We start from the raw sequence: 19,612 nt of genomic DNA on the forward strand, positions 1-19,612 counted from the left end.
CCTAAAGGTCGCAGCTAAAGCATACTAAGGCACTCACCTTACTTAGTAAGCCCTCAAGTGATAAATTGATCTCGTACTCACACAGTTCATACAAAAGTTTATCGGCAAAAACCCTAAGGATAGGGAAATCTACCCGCCCATACAAGTAGGTTCTCTCTGCCCTAGTACGTTATGCGGCTACTACCACATCTATAGCTAATAGTGCACTCACCTTACTTAACAAGCTCTCAGGCGAAAGGTACGCCTCGCCCAATCGTAACATGTTCTACATACATACATACTTCTAATATCATAATACATCATTCTTTCTATCATTATTCAATTGTATACATCTGTTCATATTCATGACTTAACATTGCATTGCATTTCACTATAAATGACTCTTTCTGTAGTAATCCTAAATATATATATATATATATATATGTTATTAAAAAATTAAAATTTAATTTAATTTAATTAAAATTTAAATTTAAAATTTAAAAAAATTAAATTAAATAATTTATTTATTTATTTATTTATTATTAATTAAATAATATAATATAATAATAATATGATATTATAATATATATCCTGAAGGATTTTAGAATCCTTCAAAAGGAAGCAAGCCCTCCCCCCCTTCTTCTTCATCTCCTCTGCTCCTCTCTCCCACTTTCCTCCATCTCGTCTCCGTTATTTAGCCAATCAAAAATATGAAAATACCGTTGGGTTCTGTTCGCCGCCACCGACATTTCTACTAGAGTGGATCTGTCGTGGGAGTGGCGTAGGTATAGCTCATAGGGTAAGGTCAAATCTCAAACTTACCTCAATTTCTCTTAAACTATAAGCCCCATTAATGAACGAAAATTGTCAGGAGACTCGTGGGGAGATTCTTTACAATCTAGCCGAAGTGAGTTTTCGAATTGGAGTTCCGGGGTACCAATCCTAAATCAGGGGTAAGTTTGATAATTTAGGCTTTTATTATACTATTTAGGATATTCAAAACTTAGGGAAATTTTAGGAAAAGTTACTCTAAGAATTATGACGAATAATATGGTGAAATTGGAATTTCAGGGTTCAGGGGTTTTTGAACACCTGGGGTGTAGGCCGGGGTGTTATCGGGTTTTTTTCAGGAATCAGGTAAGAGGATTAAGTTAAGTCAGCAATTTTACGAAATTTGAATCAGTTAAATTGTTATGTTTATATAAATATATTTATTTACTTATTCATTTGGGAATTTAAAGGCTATTTTGGAAACCAACCATTCAAAATGAATTTTACAAACCTAGGATATATGGTATGATATTTTTGATTAAAATGAACGGTGAAAAGTTTGTTTATTTATATGGATATGTTAACATATGGAAAATTGTGTGGCAGATGATTTAATTTGTATGGATTATCGTATATCTAGATTTGAGATTTTGAAATACTGAATTGTTTGAGAAATACTAGAAATGCTTGTGAAAATACTGGAACTGTTTATGAAATGTAAAGGTTTGAACTAACGGCCAGTGGCCGGGTATTGTTTGATTGGCCAAGGGCCGGGATTATTATTTGACGGCCGAGGGTTGGGATTATTATTTGACGGCCGAGGGCCGAGTTTTATTTGATGGCTATATGCCGAATTGTATTTTTGGCCGGGAGGGGGGGGGGGTTTGGAATAACAAGAAATATATGTGAAATGATGTTTTAAATTATATTTTCTATTATTTAAATTGCATGATATGCTTTAAGAACCTTGGGGACCAGTGTAGTGTGAGCATGGTACCGTTGCTAGATATTTGTTATATGGCCGTGTGCGCCCACACCTGTGCTGAGAGGTGTAGGTTGGCCTTGTCCGATTTGCCTACATGAGGTGAATGCACCCTTTGGTGAGGGCAATCGGACTAGCAGTTGGAGCTGCGTGTACCCATGGAGTATGTTAGCGGAGAGTATGGATGACTACTGTCTGGGTGGATCCCCCAGGACATTAGTCTAGCCTTTGAGCCGCACAACTCGTGCCATGGGGATGTAAATAACGTATTTGTCACACGGAGTGTCTTATATGCATATATGTTAATTTATGTGAATACAGTTAATTAATAAGATAATTTCGAGGACTTACTGAGAAAGGTGAGTGCCTTGGTAGTAGTAATGGTACTAGAGCAGAGGGAAGTTACTTGTATGGGCGGGTAATCTTCCCTATCCTCGACTAATGTGTGTGTGAGTGTGAAATAAATTTTTTTTCATAAATGTGTTTAACTGCTTGGTGAACTGGTTATTTTCTGTACACTAAATGCATACTGGTCACACAGTGACATTAACTTAGTTTTTCCCTTACTAAGTTATGCCTCACCCCTACTTTACAAACTGTCTTTTCAGGAAATCCTAGAGATAGGGTCTAGCGAGCTTGAAGAGCAGGGCTAGTGGTGTAAATTTATGTAGGTAGTGTGTAGATAGAGATTTTATTTTTGTTTAGTTTTATGGGATGTAGTTATGTGAAAATGGATACTTTTGTGTATAAAGATAGTTAGAACTCTGGTAATGTAATTTAAGGGTTTTTATATTTTATTTCTGCTGTGTATGTGTGCTTTATATTTGATGAATAAGGTATCAAGTACATTGACGTCACTAAAGTAGCACTCCGGGCCCACGTGGCGGGTCGGGGTCGTTACTGGTGGTATCAAAGCCTACGTTTGTTAGGTTCTGCAGACTTCGAGGATTGATAATTACCAGAGTATAGGTTGAGATAAGATAGAGATAGGAGTGGTTAGATTAAGATGAGTTTGGTCTGGAAGCTTGGAGGCGGAAATCTATTGACGGACTTCTGTGATTTTCTAAATCAGTCGCGAGTTTCAAAAAACCACGGTAAATCCATCGATGGTTTCATTTCTAGGTTGAGGGACTTGAACTCGGGAAATTTAGGTTGGAATGTTAGTATGAGTGGGTATGTGTGTGAAGTTAATGCTAGGATGGAGATTTTTACCTTAATGGTTTTGTGATAGAATTAGAATATGAATTACTAAATTAGAATCTGTATATTATATCAACTCCATTATTCCATATTTGCATTAATTATGTTAAATGTGAAATTTCTAAGTCGGGGTATATCCTATTTACATATTTTCAGATAGTGTTGTTGTATCATTTGATTCAGGTGTAACCCACTTATTTGTGTCTTGGGGATTTGTTAAACTATATGGGTTAGGGGCTCAACTGTTAGAAACAGAGTTAGTAGTGGGCGCACCGACAAGGTCAGTGTTAGTTTGTAGCAAGGTGAATAGGGATTATCCAGTAGAGATTTAGGGGAGAGTGTTGCCTGCTAGTTTGATAGTCCTTGATATGCATGGTTTTGACATTATTCTGGCATGGACTAGCTAGCATCCAGCTACGCAAGCATTGACTGTCGTAGGAAGGAGGTGGTATTCAGACCTCCTGGGGAGCAGGAGTTTGTATTTGTTGGGTCGTGTGTGCATTTGGCACCACATATCCTTTTTGCTATTCAGGTGAAGAGGTTACTTTTGGAGGGATTCCAGGGTTACCTTGCAATGGTGAAGGAAGCTTCGAAGGAGGAACTCAAGTTGGAAGATATCCTAGTGATAAGGGAGTTCTCTGAGGTTTTTTCAGAGGATTTACCGGGGTTGCCTCCTAATCGGGAGGTGGAATTTGCAATTGATTTGATCCCAGGAACAACACCAATCTCCAAAGCCTCATATAGAATGGCTCCAGTTGAATTAAAGGAGTTAAAGGAGCAACTACAAGAGCTTCTAGACAGGGGGTTTATCAGACCGAGTGTATCGCCTTGAGGTGCACTAGTGTTGTTTATGAAGAAGAAGGACGGGTTGATGAGAATGTGCATCGACTACCAAGAGATTAAAAGGTAATGGTGAAGAATAAGTATCCATTACCCTGAATTGACGACCTGTTTGATTAGTTTCAGGGTACGCAGATTTTCTCTAAAATCAATCTATGATCTGGATATCATCAGGTGAAGGTTAGATCAGATGATGTACTGAAAACTGCTTTTCGAACTCGGTACGGCCATTACGAGTTCTTGGTTTTTCCATTTGGGTTGATGAATCCTCCAGCGATATTTATGGATCTGATGAACAGGGTATTCCACGAGTACTTAGACTAGTTTGTTATTACGTTCATAGATGATATCTTGGTCTATTCGAGGAGCCTTGAGGAGCATGAAGCTCATTTGAGACTAGTACTTCAAGTGCTTAAGGAAAAGAAGTTATTTGTTAAACTAAAAAAAATGTGAATTCTTGTTAGAGCAGGTTGCATTTTTGGGTCATGTGGTATCCAAGGAAAGAATTTCAGTGGATCTGAGCAAAGTAGAGGTTGTAGTTGATTGGGCAAGGCCTAAGAACGTGTAGGAAGTCAGAAGTTTTCTAGGTCTTGCCAGATACTACCGCCGATTTGTCGAGGGGTTCTCCATATTATCAGGGTCTTTGATACGACTCATGAGGAAGAATGTGAAGTTTGACTGGACCGACGAGTGCGAGCAAAGCTTCCAGGTGTTGAAGCAGCGTCTAGTCACTGCCTCAATGTTGACCTTTCCATCGGGTGAGGGTGGATTTGTAATTTATAATAATGCATCACAAAAAGGACTTGGTTGTGTTCTAATGTAGCAGGGGAAAGTCATTGCGTATGCATCTCGCTAGTTGAAAGGGTACGAAAAGAACTATCCTACGCACGACTTGGAGCTAGTAGCAGTTGTGTTTGAGTTGAAAATCTAGCGACACTACCTTTATGGTATAAGTTGCGAGATCTTTACTAACCATAAGAATCTCAAGAACTTCTTCACCCAAAAGGAGTTGAATATGAGGCAGCGCAGATGGCTTGAGTTGATAAAGGATTACGACTGCACCATTAGTTATCATCTAAGAAAGGCAGATGTGGTAGTCGATGCATTGAGACGGAAATCTGGGGGTACATCAGCCTTAGCAGTTATGGCTTCGCACCAAATCATGATGGACCTGGAGAGGTTGGGTGTAGAATTGGTAGAAGGAAATCATCAGACGTTCATTTTTAGTCTGGTGGTTCAACCGACTTTACGGGAGAGAATCAAAACAGCTCAGTTGAAAGATGCAGAGTTGAAGGAGATTGTAGAAAAGTTACAGGATGAGCAGCACACAAACTTTAATGTTGCTGAGGATGGAGTTCTCAGATTTCACACTTGATTGTGTGTGCAAGATGATGTAAAGATAAAGAGGACGATTATGGGGGAAGCTCACCACTCTCTTTATACTGTTCACCCAGGTAGCACGAAGATGTATAAAGACTTACGATAATCGTTCTTGTGGAGTAACATGAAAAGGGAAATTGCTAAATTTATGGGTTAGTGCTTGACATGTCAGTAGGTGAAGGCCGAACATCAGAGGCCAGCGGGACCACTTCAACCACTGGACATCCCTATGTGAAAGTGGGAGAATATCTTGATGGACATTGTATCGAGATTGCCTTTAGCGTTGTATGGGTAGAATGCCATATGGGTAGTGGTTGACAGATTGACGAAGACTGCCCATTTCATTCCGATTAGAACCAGTTATTCTATGGATAAGCTGGCAGAACTCTATGTTCGGGAGATAGTCAGAATACATGGCGTGCCCATGTCCATCGTTTCAGATCGAGATCCGTGGTCCACTTCCTGTTTCTGGAAGAGTTTGCAAGGAGCGTTAGGTTCTCAACTCACTTTTAGTACTACATTTCACCCTCGGACGGATGGGTAGTCTAAACGAACCATTCAGATTCTCAAGGATATGCTACGGGCATGTGTGTTAGATTTTGGGGGCAGTTGGATCTGATAACTGTCATTGGTTGAGTTTGCATACAATAACAGTCATCAGACCATCATTGGAATGGCACCATATGAGGCCTTGTATGGTCGTTGGTGTCGATCTCCATTGTATTGGATGAAGTAGGCGAGCGGCAGATTTTGGGACCAGAACTTATTCAGCAGACCTCTACAAAGGTTGAACTTATCAGGGAAAGGATCAAGGCAGCCCAAAGTCGACAGAAGAGTTATGCGGATACTCGCCAACGGGAGCTAGAATTTGAAATAGGGGACATGATATTCTTGAGGATTGCTCCAATGAAGGGGGTGATAAGGTATGGAAAAAAAGGGCAAGTTGAGCCCTAGATACATTGGGCCGTTCGAGATTCCAGAGAGGATTGGTTCGGCGGTGTACAGGATAGCACTACCCCCAGCACTGGCCAGGATACACGACGTGTTCCACGTGTCCATGTTGAGGAGGTACGTTCCAAATCCCTCGCATGTGATCAGTTATGAATCATTGGAGATCGGGGATACTCTGGCATACGAGGAGGTACCAGTTCATATTTTGGATCGGAAAATACAGGAACTGCGTACTAAGGATATACCGTTAGTGAAGGTGCTGTAGCGAAATCATGCAGTTGAGGAGGCTTCTTAGGAGTTTGAAACAGAAATACGCCAGAAGTACCAACAGCTGTTCAACGAGGGCTAGTGCCAGGCGGGTAAGGGTATAGTTGTATGTAGAGAGATTATAATAGATTGTGTAGTTAGTTGTGTGTAGTTTTAATTATGGATAGTCTTTGGGAAATTTATTATAAATATTGTAATTTCCCAAAGGTAGTATTGTAACCACGGTATTCCTCCGCCATAAGTGAGGGTAGTTAATAAACTTGGGACGGGACCACTATGTAGGTGGCTTTCGACTCTTCTATAGATAGGGATCGTGAATTAAGGAGATAATTGGTAATCGTTAACAAATTTCGAGGACGAAATTTTCGCGAGGAGAGAGTGTAGTAATCCTAAAAGAAAAAATATATGTTCTTAAAAAAATTAAAATTAAATTAAATTAAATTTTAATTTTAAAAAAAATTAATTAATTAATTTATTATTAATTAAATAATATAATATAATAATATTAATAATATGATATTATAATTATATATATATATATATATATATATATATATATATATATATATCCTGAAGGATTTTAGAATCCTTCAGGCGGAAGCAAGCCCCCCCCCCCCCCTTCTTCTTCATCTCTTATGCTCCTCTCTCCCACTCTCCTCCATCTCGTCTTCGTTATTCAGCCAATCAAAAATCCAAAAATACCGTTAGGTTCTGTTCGTCGCCATCAACATTTCTACTAGAGCGGATCTGTCGTGGGAGCGGCGTAGGTATAGCTCATAGGGTAAGGTCAAATCTCAAACTTACCTCAATTTCTCTTAAACTATAAGCCCAATTAATGAACGGAAATTGTCAGGAGACTCGTGGGAAGATTCTCTACAATCTAGCCAGAGCGAGTTTTCGAATTGGAGTTCCGGGGTACTAATCCTAAATCAGGGGTAAGTTTGATAATTTAAGCTTTTATTAGACTATTTAGGATATTCAAAACTTAGGGAAATTTTAAGAAAAGTTACTCTAAGAATTATGATGAATAATATGGTGAAATTGGAATTTCAGGGTTCAGGGGTTTTTGAACACCTAGGGTGTAGGCCGGGGTGTTATCGAGTTTTTTTTTAGGAATCGGGTAAGGGGATTATGTTGAGTCAGCCATTTGATGAAATTTGAATCAATTAAATTGTTATGCTTATATAAATATATTTATTTATTTATTCATTTGGGAATTTAAAGGCTATTTTGGAAACCAACAGTTCAAAATTAATTTTACAAACTTAGGATATATGGTATGATATTTTTGATTAAAATGAACGGTGAAAAGTTTGTTTATTTATATGGATATGTTAAAATATGAAAAATTGTGTGGCAGATGATTTAATATGTATGTATTATTGTATATCTAGATTTGAGATTTTGAAATACTGAATTGTTTGTGAAATATTGAATTGTTTAAGAAATACTGGAAATGCTTGTGAAAATACTAGAACTGTTTATGAAATCTAAGGGTTTGAACTAACGGCCAGTGGCCGGGTATTGTTTGATTGGCCAAGGGCCGGGATTATTATTTGACGGCCGAGGGCTAAGTTTTATTTGATGGCTATGTGCCAAATTGTATTTTTGGCCGGGGGGCGGGTTTTTGGAATAACAAGAAATATATGTGAAATGATGTTTTAAATGATATTTTCTATTATTTAAATTGCATGATATGCTTTAGGAACCCTGGGGACCAGTGTAGTGTGAGCACGGTACCATTGCTAGATATTTGTTATGTGGTCGTGTGCCCCCACACCTGTGCTGAGAGGTGTAGGGTGGCCTTGTCCAATTTGCCTACGTGAGGTAAATGCACCCTTGGGTGAGGGCAATCGGAGCAGCAGTTGGAGCTGCGTGTACCCACGGAGTATGTTAGCGAAGAGTATGGGTGACTACTGTCTAGGTGGATCCCCCAGGACATTAGTATAGCCTTCGGGCCGCACAACCCGTGCCATGGGGATGTAAATGGCGTGTTTGTCATAGGGACTTTCTTATATGCATATTTGTTAATTTATGTGAATACGATTAATTAATAAAATAATTTCGAGTGCTTATTGAGAAAGGTGAGTGCCCTGGTAGCAGTAATGGTACTAGAGTAGAGGGAAACTACTTGTATGGGCCGGTAATCTTCCCTATCCTCGGCTAATTGTGTGTGTGAGTGTGAAATAAGAATGTTTTCATAAATATATTGAACTGCTTGGTGAACTGGTTATTTTCTGTACACTAAATGCATACTGGCCACACACTGACATTAACTTAGTCTTTCCCTTACTGAACTGTGTCTCACCTCTACTTTACAAACTGTCTTTTCAAGAAATCCTAGAGATCGGGTCTAGCGGGCTAGAGGAGTCGGGATAGTGGTGTAAATTTATGTAGTAGTGTGTACATAGAGATTTTATTTTTGTTTAGTTTTATGAGATGTAGTTATGTGAAAATGGATACTTTTGTGTATAAAGATAGTTAGAACTCTGGTAATGTAATTTGAAGGTTTTTATATTTTATTTCTGCTGTGTATGTGTGTTTTATATTTAATGAATAAAGTATCAATTACACTGACGTCATTAAAGTAGCACTCCAGACCCATGTGGCGGGTCAGGGTCGTCACACTTTCCCATTTTGCATTGTTCACATTTCACATTTCACATTTTATTTTCATTTCATTTATTTCCCTTTTCATTTCATTTCATTTCATACCCAACATCTTTCAGCTGTTTTACCTAGTATATTTTAGCTGTCATACATTTACCTAACATCTTTCAGTTGTTTTACTCAGCATATTTCAACTGTTTTACGCAGCATATTTCAGCTGTTTACCCAGCATATTTCAGCTGTTTACATGGCTGCATTAACACACACAAGTAGCACTGTTCATATCATATTTCATTCACAATGCATTACTTACTTAACCTGCATCTCATATATTTAACATATATTTGCACAGAATCTCATGCCACACAGTTTAGTAATAAAATTCATACATTGTCTGTAAAATAAGTCAATCAACATTTAACTTTTATTTACTGAAAATATTTTTCATTTCTTACATAATTACCTTGAAAATATTTTTCCACTTTCATCAGTTCATTTTCGCATATACATATATAATAAACAACCCTAAACTCGAAAAAATATAATTTAAATGGTTGACATTTTAAACTCATATCGAACATATACATGTATATATAACACAATTTATTTTTCATTAAATTCAAAAAAATTCTGATTTAATACATATTTTTCTCCTTACTTGATTTCTTGAACTATGTCAACAGGGATCCCGAAAAATACCTGCGGCGCTCACCCGGACCCTGAATCAAAAATTATAATTCCATTAAATTAACCCTAAATAAAATATTATTTTAATATTTCCTAGAGCCATATATTCTAAATAAATAAATAAATATACTCTTAAATTTAACCAAATTATCAAATTTCTCAAATCTCACTCTTGCTTTGGAATAGGGTCAAGAAAACCTCAATTGAAAATTTATCCACGTCAAAATGATGGCAATCGCAAATAGAACCACGAGGTGGTACCCGATCATCGATTTAACAGAAGATTTAAAGCAAAATTGAGAAAATTGGAAAAAATTACCTTTCCCTAAGAGCAGTGCGTAAGCCATTCCCACGACAAATCTGTTCCAGTAGAAATGTCGGTGGCAGAGAGTTAGGAATCCAACGACACCTTCCGTTTTTCGATCGGCCGAATATCTATCGAGAAATTAAAGAAAGAGAGAGACGGAAACAGAGGAGTGGATGAACGAGAGCAGGAGACTAAGAGAAAGGAGGGGCGCAGAACTGAATTGCTGAAAGCAGAATCCAAATTCAAATTGGATTCTGCTTCCTTTAATAAACCATATATTTAATTATTTTAATTTAATAATGCTTAATTAATTATTTGATTAACAATAAATATTTCTTTATTATTTTTTTTTTCTTTCACACTATTCCTTTTTATTTGTTTACTTAATTAATTAATTTAATCATGTTTAATTAATTAATTAATTAATAATTATTTTATTTTATTTTTCCCGGGTTATTACAAGGATCACCAAACTCACAAGTCGTCTTTACTACTTGAACTTTATTTATATAAATTATGCATTAATTTTTATTTTATTTTTTTGAAATCCAAATTCTAGCCCTAAATTTCATGATCCCCAAACTATCTTATATAGTTTTTGAGAAATTGAAAATAAGTTGTCTTTTTATAATTAATTGAAATTTAGAAATAAAAATAAAAATATTATTTTATATTTTGAACCTTTGTTAATACAAAACTTGAAAAACTAAAAAATAAACTATTTTTTAATTATTTGAAAAACTAAAAAATAAAATATAAAAAGAATTCACAACTAAAAGCATACTTAATTTAATGCCATAAATTAATAATGGTTTAATATTATACAAATTTCATAGAACCCCTATGTGGAAAAAAATGTCATAATACCCTCGACACAGTTAAGTTGAATGATATCATTTCATTTAGCGTCACATTCATATTTTAAATGCTAATTCAAATGTTTTCTAACTTTTGTTGAAAGAATGATATGTCTAAAAATATAAAATAATTGAGAGGGATGTGTTTGGCTTCGTGTCATCTTTTAAAACTTTTAAAAATATAATGCTTATTCAAGCAAGGATTTGTGCTGATAAAAACACTTAAAGTTTTAAAAATAATATGTTTTTATTAAAATAATTTTTATCCTGCGAACCAACCATGCCCTACGGAAGGGCCTTCACAACCTGCAAGTAGGTTGGGCTGAGGCCCATATTGCGGTAGGAAAAGTTGCAGGCCGGCCCGCTTGACTTGCTGGGCTCGCTTAGAGGCTGAGAATACTAAGTAGGTTGGGTTTGGACGATCGCCGTCTCACGGGAACCAGCTGAACGAAGGTTGTGGGTTGGGCCGAAACTACTCATGCGCACTTGGGATAATAAATGATTGGCCTTGGGCCCATTTCTAAGCCCATTCAAATATTAACGCAAGCCTACATTCATGGGCTCACGGAGTTTTGTAGAGACATTAGACTTGAGGATCTAAGGATTGTGAATTGGTATGCGTACCAACTTACTTCTTGAAAGTCTGGGAGGGAATTATATTCGGCAACTAACCATATCATTAGTTATATGCCCTTAATTCTTCTCGATCCGCATAGAGAGATCATATTCGATATCGTCAAGTTCACTCTTTCGAATCGTCCTCCCAATTTGAAGTTTTTTCCTGAAAGCCTAAACGTCGTTGTTGACTATGCTGGAAGAAAAGAAAAATATAAGACTTGATCTTAAATGATGACCAAGAAATCACTTTCTCAATAGTGACATGCAGCTTGAGAAGTAATTTAACTACTTTTAAAAGGCAGAAGAAGTTTTCATCCACCATATGACAATTTTTATAATACCATATTATTTTTTATTGAAAGAAATTTCAATTTGTCCTAAATTGTTACATGATCTCCGATGTACTTCCATTAAATCTTTGATGACTCTTCCATTTTTATCACATTTTAAATTTTCTTATTTAATTCAAACATTTCTTTATCTCACACACTCCCTAGCTAGCATTTCGCCCCCATGACTCCCTCCTTCTACTAATTGTCATTTCACTTCATGTCTATTTATCTCATATGATATTCTCTATATATAGAAAGCTCCTTCATTGTTTTAACAAGTTATAGCATACAGAAGTAAAAGTTGAGAAAACACTATGTTCTTTTTAAGTTCTCCAAATTAGTATCAAAGTTGGTAGTTATTTACTAATGTTTATTCGACAGTTACTAGGATGGTCTTATTTCTTCTAAAACATTCGTCATTAAAACACAACAACATTTATATGTGCATAGGAGTTGTAGCTATATTAGGAGACTCTCTCCTCCTAATCCTTTTCTACAACCAATGTATAACAGCAATCTCCAATAGTCACCCGAACTAGTAACTAGCTAACTAAACCAACATGCAATTGTATCTATATCTCCTTACATTTTTTGTCATCAAGAAATACTATTTTCTTGAATCTACATCTTTCAACCACTACCCCTTCCACCTTTTTCTTTAATAAATGATACCATGGGAATTAGGATAATGACATACTAACCCAAATAAGTCAGATATTGGAGGATGAAAAAATAGTGAATTTGTGTGAAAGGCTTTTCCTGCTACTAATCATTTCCAAGCATTTTTCTCTCCTTTATGTGTTTATTTTACTGGTAAAATTTTTTTATTATTGTGCAAACATATTTGGTATGTGGACACATTTGTACATTGGCAGGTTAAATATTTTTTTTTCTCAAGTTTAGTTCGTTAGAAACATTGAAAATATTTATTTGTAATAAATTTTTTTTCAAGAAAATAATATAGTTAATGTTATTATTTATTTTCACGTTCACATAGAAAAAAGAAGCACCGACTCATAACAATTTGCAAGGGAATTGTATATTTAGATTATATATATTTTTCATGAAGCACTAATTTGTATATGTGTACATTTTTCATGGGAGATGCACTAAAAGTATCCACTATGAAAAAGTTGGATTTTGATGTGAAGAATTTAAGTAATTAATTAGATAGTGATTTCTTTTTAGTCTTAAATTTTTTTTCTTCTTAGTCCATCGAACCAAATCTTATAACTTTGTCCATACAATGCTTTAACTGTAGTTTCTTATTTATTCAAAAGAAATAGGATGTGTTAAGTTAATCATGTGTACGTCAAGACTATGTAACGGTTCCAAGCCTAACTCTAGTGAGGTATTGTCCATTTTGGCCATTGGTCTTACAAATTGATCCTATCATGTTAATTTTAAAAATATACTTGAATGAGCAATGCTTTTGTAATTTTAAATCTCTCATTTTAATTAAAACCATTCAAATCTATTGTTACGAATAGGTGATTAATATTTCATCATTCAATTGCAATGAAAAATATTCCTCTATATGGTTTGAAAATCGAGTTGATTGGAGTAAAAAAGAAATCAAAGAAAAAATATAATCAAAATAAGAATCGAATGGATGTTAGAGTGTGATTACTACATTTATTTAGTAACAAATAGTAGTTATACAAATCCATTTTTTGATTCCTTAATTTTTAATGCTTGGTTAGGTGATATTTTAGTTTGAATGCAATTCCACACTCATTTATGCAAAATCAAACTATGGAATTGGAATCAAAATGTATCTATTTCACGAACAAAGCAAGATATTTGTGTTTTCAAATTTCAGCTTTGGAGTTTAAATTCATGCAACTAAATTAGAAAAGTTCATTTAAGTTTTTATTACATTTTGTCTATTATTGTCTGTTCAATTGATTTTTTACATAAATAAATAATTTATTATTAATTTTTTGAAATATGATTGATGAAAAATGTAAATGAAAATTATTTTGAATTTTCTAAATAAACAATATATTATATATGGACACGTGGCAATTTATACTTTTGATAGATGAAAAAAAATATAAATATATATTACAAAAGAGATATAATTGAATGATGTACAGTTAGTTATAAATGTTACATAAAGGCTAAAATAGAATGCTAAAGAAATATATTAAGTGGTTCTATATCATATGAACAAGTACGGACCAATATTTTTGGGCAAATCTCGATTTACCTTCAGGGCTTGGGGTGGATTTTGTGTGAATGGAATTAGTCTTGACTATGTTGCATCCCAGTAATCTAGTAGATGCTGGACACCGGCATAAAAAAAAAGAACGGACCAATATTTATTTTACCGAAATGCTGAACTATGTTAACAAGAAACACTTTTATTTACAGTGGCAGAAGCCGCAAAGTAGGCAAGTGCGCCCACTAGCGGCGCATTATAGTAGGTGGTCGGCTCCGATTGCCCTGGGTTCCACCGGTCATCCACGTAGCCGTCGTCCCACCCGGGCCCACCCACGGCGGCCCCCACCAGCACATTCGGGTTGGGATTGGCTGATCTAAAATACACGTCACCGTCTCTGCACCCCATGGTCCTGTTATGGTCCTGGATGGACGGCAGGGATGAGCCACGGTGGTGGATGAGTCGCGGATATATGGGGCCGTAGCCCACCACGTAGGACATATTCTTCGGGTTGTCCCCCAGGATGTAGTCGATCTGGCTTTGAGCGAGGCGGCGGAGCGCGGAGGGGCCGAAGGTGGCGTTGCCGCAGGTGACGCGGCCAGGCTGCGCGGAGCACGGCGGAGCCGCCTGTTCGAGGTAGTGGGCGTAGACGAGGAGGAGGAAGGAGAGGGTGGTGACGGTCTGCATGTTGCAGCAGCCGTACTTGTGCATGAGGCCTCCACGTGTGTAGCCTATGTGGTAAGGGGAGGGTGCCTCCGGCATGAGAAAGCACATGAAGCTGTCTGATAATTCCTTGAAGGGCTGTAGAGAATTCGTTCCATTTTCCAAAAATTCCTGTAATGAATATATAATATAAATATTAAAATAAAATATCATATTTTTGTGAGAATCCATGGGAATCAAAAATGAATATTTTAACCGTCATTTTTTCTAGACTATAAATTAATTTTTAAAACGTATTAGGATATATTATTTTTTACAATTGTTTTTTTGATTAGTTTTTAATTAATTAATCCTTGAAAAATATTAATTAATTGTTGAGATTAATAAATTAATTACCTTGGAGAGAAGAATTTTGACGCCTGCATGCTTGTTATCCCACCCAAATTCGAAAATATTATAGTAAGCTCCAAATGTTTGGCCATTTTTCAACACATAATTAAGGTAGGAATCGTTGTGCGTTGCTCTCCTTAGCCATGCTGCTCCCCACATCAACTCATCCTATACACATATATAAAGAAAATTTATTAAATACCCCCAAACACATTTTAGCGCCTAGCTCATTTATAATCTCATTTATTTAACGAATTAAACAAGTTTTAGATTGGATACCCAATGGGCCGGGTTACTTATTTAATTTATAAATATTGTTTTAAAAAAATTTTAATTCATATTTTTGAAATACTAAAGAGAAAATTAGTAAATAATCAAGTAAGTGCTGTTTTTAAAATTTTAACCCATATTTGTTAACGTATACAAGAAATTGATAATTTTTTAAAAAAATTAACTCATATTATTTATTATAATATTAAATTAACATATTTTATATATATGAACTCGCCTGATATCCGGAAATGGAACAGTAAAAGGGGCAGGCACCGCTTTTAACTTCAATATCATCAGTGTATCTTCCTCGGTAGGTGTCTGCATATTGGAACACTCTGATGGCATTCTTCAGCAGCGTGTCCGAGTAACTGGCGTTGGATGATCGGAATGCCATGGAAGAAGCAGCTAGGGCCGCCGCCATCTCTCCGGCGATGTCTGAAGCCGGCTTAGGTGCCGTCACGGAGTACACGGTCCTGGCGGTGTTCATGTCCTCCGGCCTTTCCCAACACCCGTGGTCTTGCCGTGGGTCCCCCACCTGCAAATTACACACACAACATTAATATATTGTAAGATTTCAACTGGGGGTGTGGTCGGAAAATACGAATCAAAATTAAGATTAATCATTTTTATACAAATATAAAATAATACTTTCAGAACACTTAGACATACTATAAATTTAATGGCAAATAAAACACATGCAGCTATAATTTAAGGAGCTAGCAGAATTAATTAATTAAGGCAATCACATACATAATATGACCTAGACACGCACCATGCATGCATGAGGTCATACGCATTCGACAAAAACTTCACTTAATTACATGTGAAACTTCCATTTGAAAAAGTATATTTTAAAATTATTAACTATATGGTTAGTATCTAACTTCACCTGCACGAAGATCCTATTGGGCTGAGCCACCGCCTTCAGAAGGTAATCAGTGCCCCACCGGACGGCGGCAAGAGCGTTCCGGAGCTCCGCCGGCGGCATCAAGTCTCCGAACTCCACCACGCTCCACGCCAGCATTGTGATCGTGAACGCCATCGGGAACCCAAACTTGACGTTGTCGCCGGCGTCGTAGTAGCCACCGATAAGGTCAAAGCCGCGATCCTCGCCGTCGGCGATCCCCGAGTTGCCCCGCCACGCCATCCGGTGCTCCGCCGGCAGGAACCCCGACCGCTGCCCCTCGAAGAACAAAATGGATTTCGATAATGCGTCGACGTAGTCATGAGTAGTGCTGTTCCCTGCAGATTGGGATCTGGGCAGTTTGGGAACAAGGAAAATAAGGAGAGAAAGTGCAAGAAGAGGAAGAAAAGAAAGCTCCATTGTTATAGAGAGAGAGAGAGAGAGAGAGAGAGGCTCAGAAGGGTGAAAATGGCTAGAAGGGTGAGTGTTCTTATAAGGACTACGAAGCCCAAACCAAAAGTGGAAAGGAAAGAAAAGAAAAGAAAATTCTCCGAGGATGATGGAGTTCGTTGAGGCCAGTATCAAATATTTCCCCTCAGTAGCTAGCTAAAATAGGAGAGAGGGAGAGAGCACATGCCGCACCGTTGTTCTGCGAGACCAAACAAGAGAAGCATGACTTGCCTCATTAAAATTTAAAAGAAAGAAGAAGACTTGCGACAAATGGTGATTTCAAATTTAATATCTTCAAATTCACCGATGATATAATGTCAGACTTCAACCCCTATAGGCAAGAGGTCTAATGGTGTGAACTGAACCCTACGTCACTTTGATGAGTTATTATTAATACCATATTTCTGATTTGAAGATTTTAAATTTTATCTAAATATTTATCAAAAAATAAAATAAAATTTATTTTTTCATGTCTAATTATCAAGGTCAAGTTATAGATAAAATAAAAAAAATTAAATTAATAAAAAAAAATTGATTTTACACTTGATTTTTTAAACTTCTAAACATGTTAGAACAAATTTTCATTTTGATAGTATTTACTATAGAAAAATATACAATTGAAGAAAGTTTTATTTTATTTTTTTCTTTTTTCATAACAAAATTCTTGATCAAAACAACCTTTAGTAAAATGGGGCAAAAGCCTTGGAAAAAAATTAGGGTTAGTTAGCTAGTAAGATTTTTTTGTTTTATTTTTAATAAAATATACAATTTGTATTTTAAAATTTTAAAAAATAAAAAATTATAAGGCCAATTGAGTAAAGTATTTATATGTTATCTTATTGTTTAATAAAATATACAATTTGTATTAAATAATAAAAATTTTAATGTAGACATTATTATTACTATTTAAATTAAAAGATATTTTGCTACTAAAAAAATAGAGAAAAATGATGTGATCAAATCATTCCCTAGAGATAGATATTTATTATCAATCAGTCTCGTGTCTAATTAGTACTTAAAAAATAGGTACCAACACCATGGATATTTAACAAAATTTGTGACTCTCCATAATTACTTTTCCTTTGAAATAATTTTTTTCACTTAATTAGTTTATTGATTTCCGTTCATGCCTCTTCTCTAAATAAAATAATCTTTTGTTTTACAAATAACTCCGTTAATTATGTTAAATTATAAAATAATTTTTGTAATTTATTTATAACTATTTTTATTTTATAATAATGTCTACTTAATGAGGCGAGTTGTTACTAGGTTGTTAGTTGTTACATAATTTTAGAAAATGAGAATTCTCTTTCTATTTTTTGTTTTTTTATCAAAGGGAATTCCCTTTTAATTTAATAGTACTATACATAAATAGGAAGAGATAAAATTGGAATTTTAGCAAGAGTTTTTCTTTTTTTCTTTTGTTCAATAAAGTGTCACACTAATTAAATTTTTAGTGTGGGGTATGCGGAAGCCTATCTCATACTTATTTTTATATCTTTCTCGAAATTCGAGTCATGTGCTCTGTATTATAAAAGGTCCATTTTTTTTCCCGTCAATTGGAGACCCATATATATAGTGGGTACTATTTTCATCTTCATATTATTTTTTCACCCTTATCAAGATCCAACCTTGAAATGTTCAATAAGAATTTCTCAGGTTTTGACTATTATGATTTTTATTAAGAGGTATAAAAGTTTAAATTTGTAACTACTAGGAACAAAGATTAGGGTTTTACAAGATATCAAAAAATAAAAGCACTAACATAATCAACAAGGGGTTGTTAGGTACCAATTTTGACTTGTCTAAAAATTTTATAATTTTTATGATTAATCCATTTCTTATATAAATTCATAAACTATCCCCAACGACTACATTAATTGTATTGCTAATTAGATTTTAATAATCATGTACTTACAACAAATTAATACAAACATATAACTGAAAAATTATTAATAAGTTTGGAAGATGAAAAGTCTCTAAATTTTTTTATTAGTAATATTTGAAGCTGAATATTTCTTGTATCGCATATATATATATAATGGTGCAATTTTGGTATTCAATCATATTTTATTACTCTTTACTAATGTGGGATAATTCCAAGATTTTTATGTTGTAGGTTTTACGTTTAAATATTGAAAAATGTGAGATCAACTTAGATCCATTATAGGGACCTCCAATTTATAAAAAAAAATTTAGTATAGTTTTCAACACATGCGTTAAACAAGTTTAGAAAGCCCAACATCTCTCGAACAACATATTTAAGAATAGAAAACTAATATTCACTACTGCCAGAGTATGGGGATTTGAGTGTTGATTGCCTCAGTATAATGTTATTAAAAAAAAGTTAACGATCTAGAGGGCAAAAGAATTTTAAAAATATAAACAATGAAAATGCTATACTTCAAGAGGCCATTGTGTAATTTACAACCTTCAACTGTTTTTGTGAAATATTGTTAATGATACTATCTCAAAGTATTATATTAATTTTTATTTTTTATCTATTTATTCATTGGATAGTGTATTCAAATTCATGACTTTATTTGTTAACCCTAGAGCCTTCATTTTATATTGTGCATATACTTGAAATATTTTATCGCCTTTCTTGTATTATTCAATAGCAGTCATTTCAAAGATGTAGTTAACATTAAGCAAAAAAAAAAAAAAACCCATCAAAGTAAGCAACTAACAAAAAAAATTGTATTTAAGATGTATTTTAAATAGGAAAAGAAACTAAAATTGACTATGTACAAACCAAAAATAATAACAAAAATTGTTGCTTTACATATAACAATTAAAAGAAGTTAATGACAAGTTATTATGATTTTTGTTCAGAGTTTAGATAAAGTACCCTATTATTAGGTTTCTTCACTTTGAAAAAGCTCTCAAAAAAATGAACTAAATCTTTGAATACCCATCCATAATGTAAACATGACATCACACTTCATGCGACTATTTGATTAGGAAAAAAAATTAAAAATAATGTG

At 34.9% G+C, this 19,612-nt stretch overlaps 1 protein-coding gene across 1 annotated transcript; it reads right to left on the minus strand.

The window, feature by feature from the left end:
- Positions 1-14,131: 14,131 nt before the first annotated feature.
- LOC131155826 (endoglucanase 24-like) lies at positions 14,132-16,595 on the minus strand. The gene is made up of 4 exons (XM_058109270.1): positions 16,161-16,595; positions 15,507-15,806; positions 15,005-15,166; positions 14,132-14,779 (listed from the first exon to the last, which is right to left on the minus strand). Exons 1-4 carry the CDS (start codon positions 16,593-16,595, stop codon positions 14,132-14,134), a joined length of 1,545 nt encoding a protein of 514 aa, XP_057965253.1.
- Positions 16,596-19,612: the final 3,017 nt, after the last annotated feature.

The sequence above is a fragment of the Malania oleifera genome, chromosome 5 (genome assembly GCF_029873635.1).
Source record: "Malania oleifera isolate guangnan ecotype guangnan chromosome 5, ASM2987363v1, whole genome shotgun sequence".
Lineage (NCBI taxonomy): Eukaryota > Viridiplantae > Streptophyta > Magnoliopsida > Santalales > Ximeniaceae > Malania > Malania oleifera.

Excerpts from the sequence above, each read along its gene's own strand:
- LOC131155826 (XM_058109270.1), bottom strand. The coding sequence starts at position 16,595 with ATGGAGCTTTCTTTTCTTCCTCTTCTTGCACTTTCTCTCCTTATTTTC. Across the intron at positions 15,807-16,160 it reads CCAATAGGATCTTCGTGCAG|GTGGGGGACCCACGGCAAGA; the intron begins GTGAAGTTAGAT and ends TGTAATTTGCAG. Across the intron at positions 15,167-15,506 it reads GTTCCATTTCCGGATATCAG|GATGAGTTGATGTGGGGAGC; the intron begins GCGAGTTCATAT and ends ATATGTGTATAG.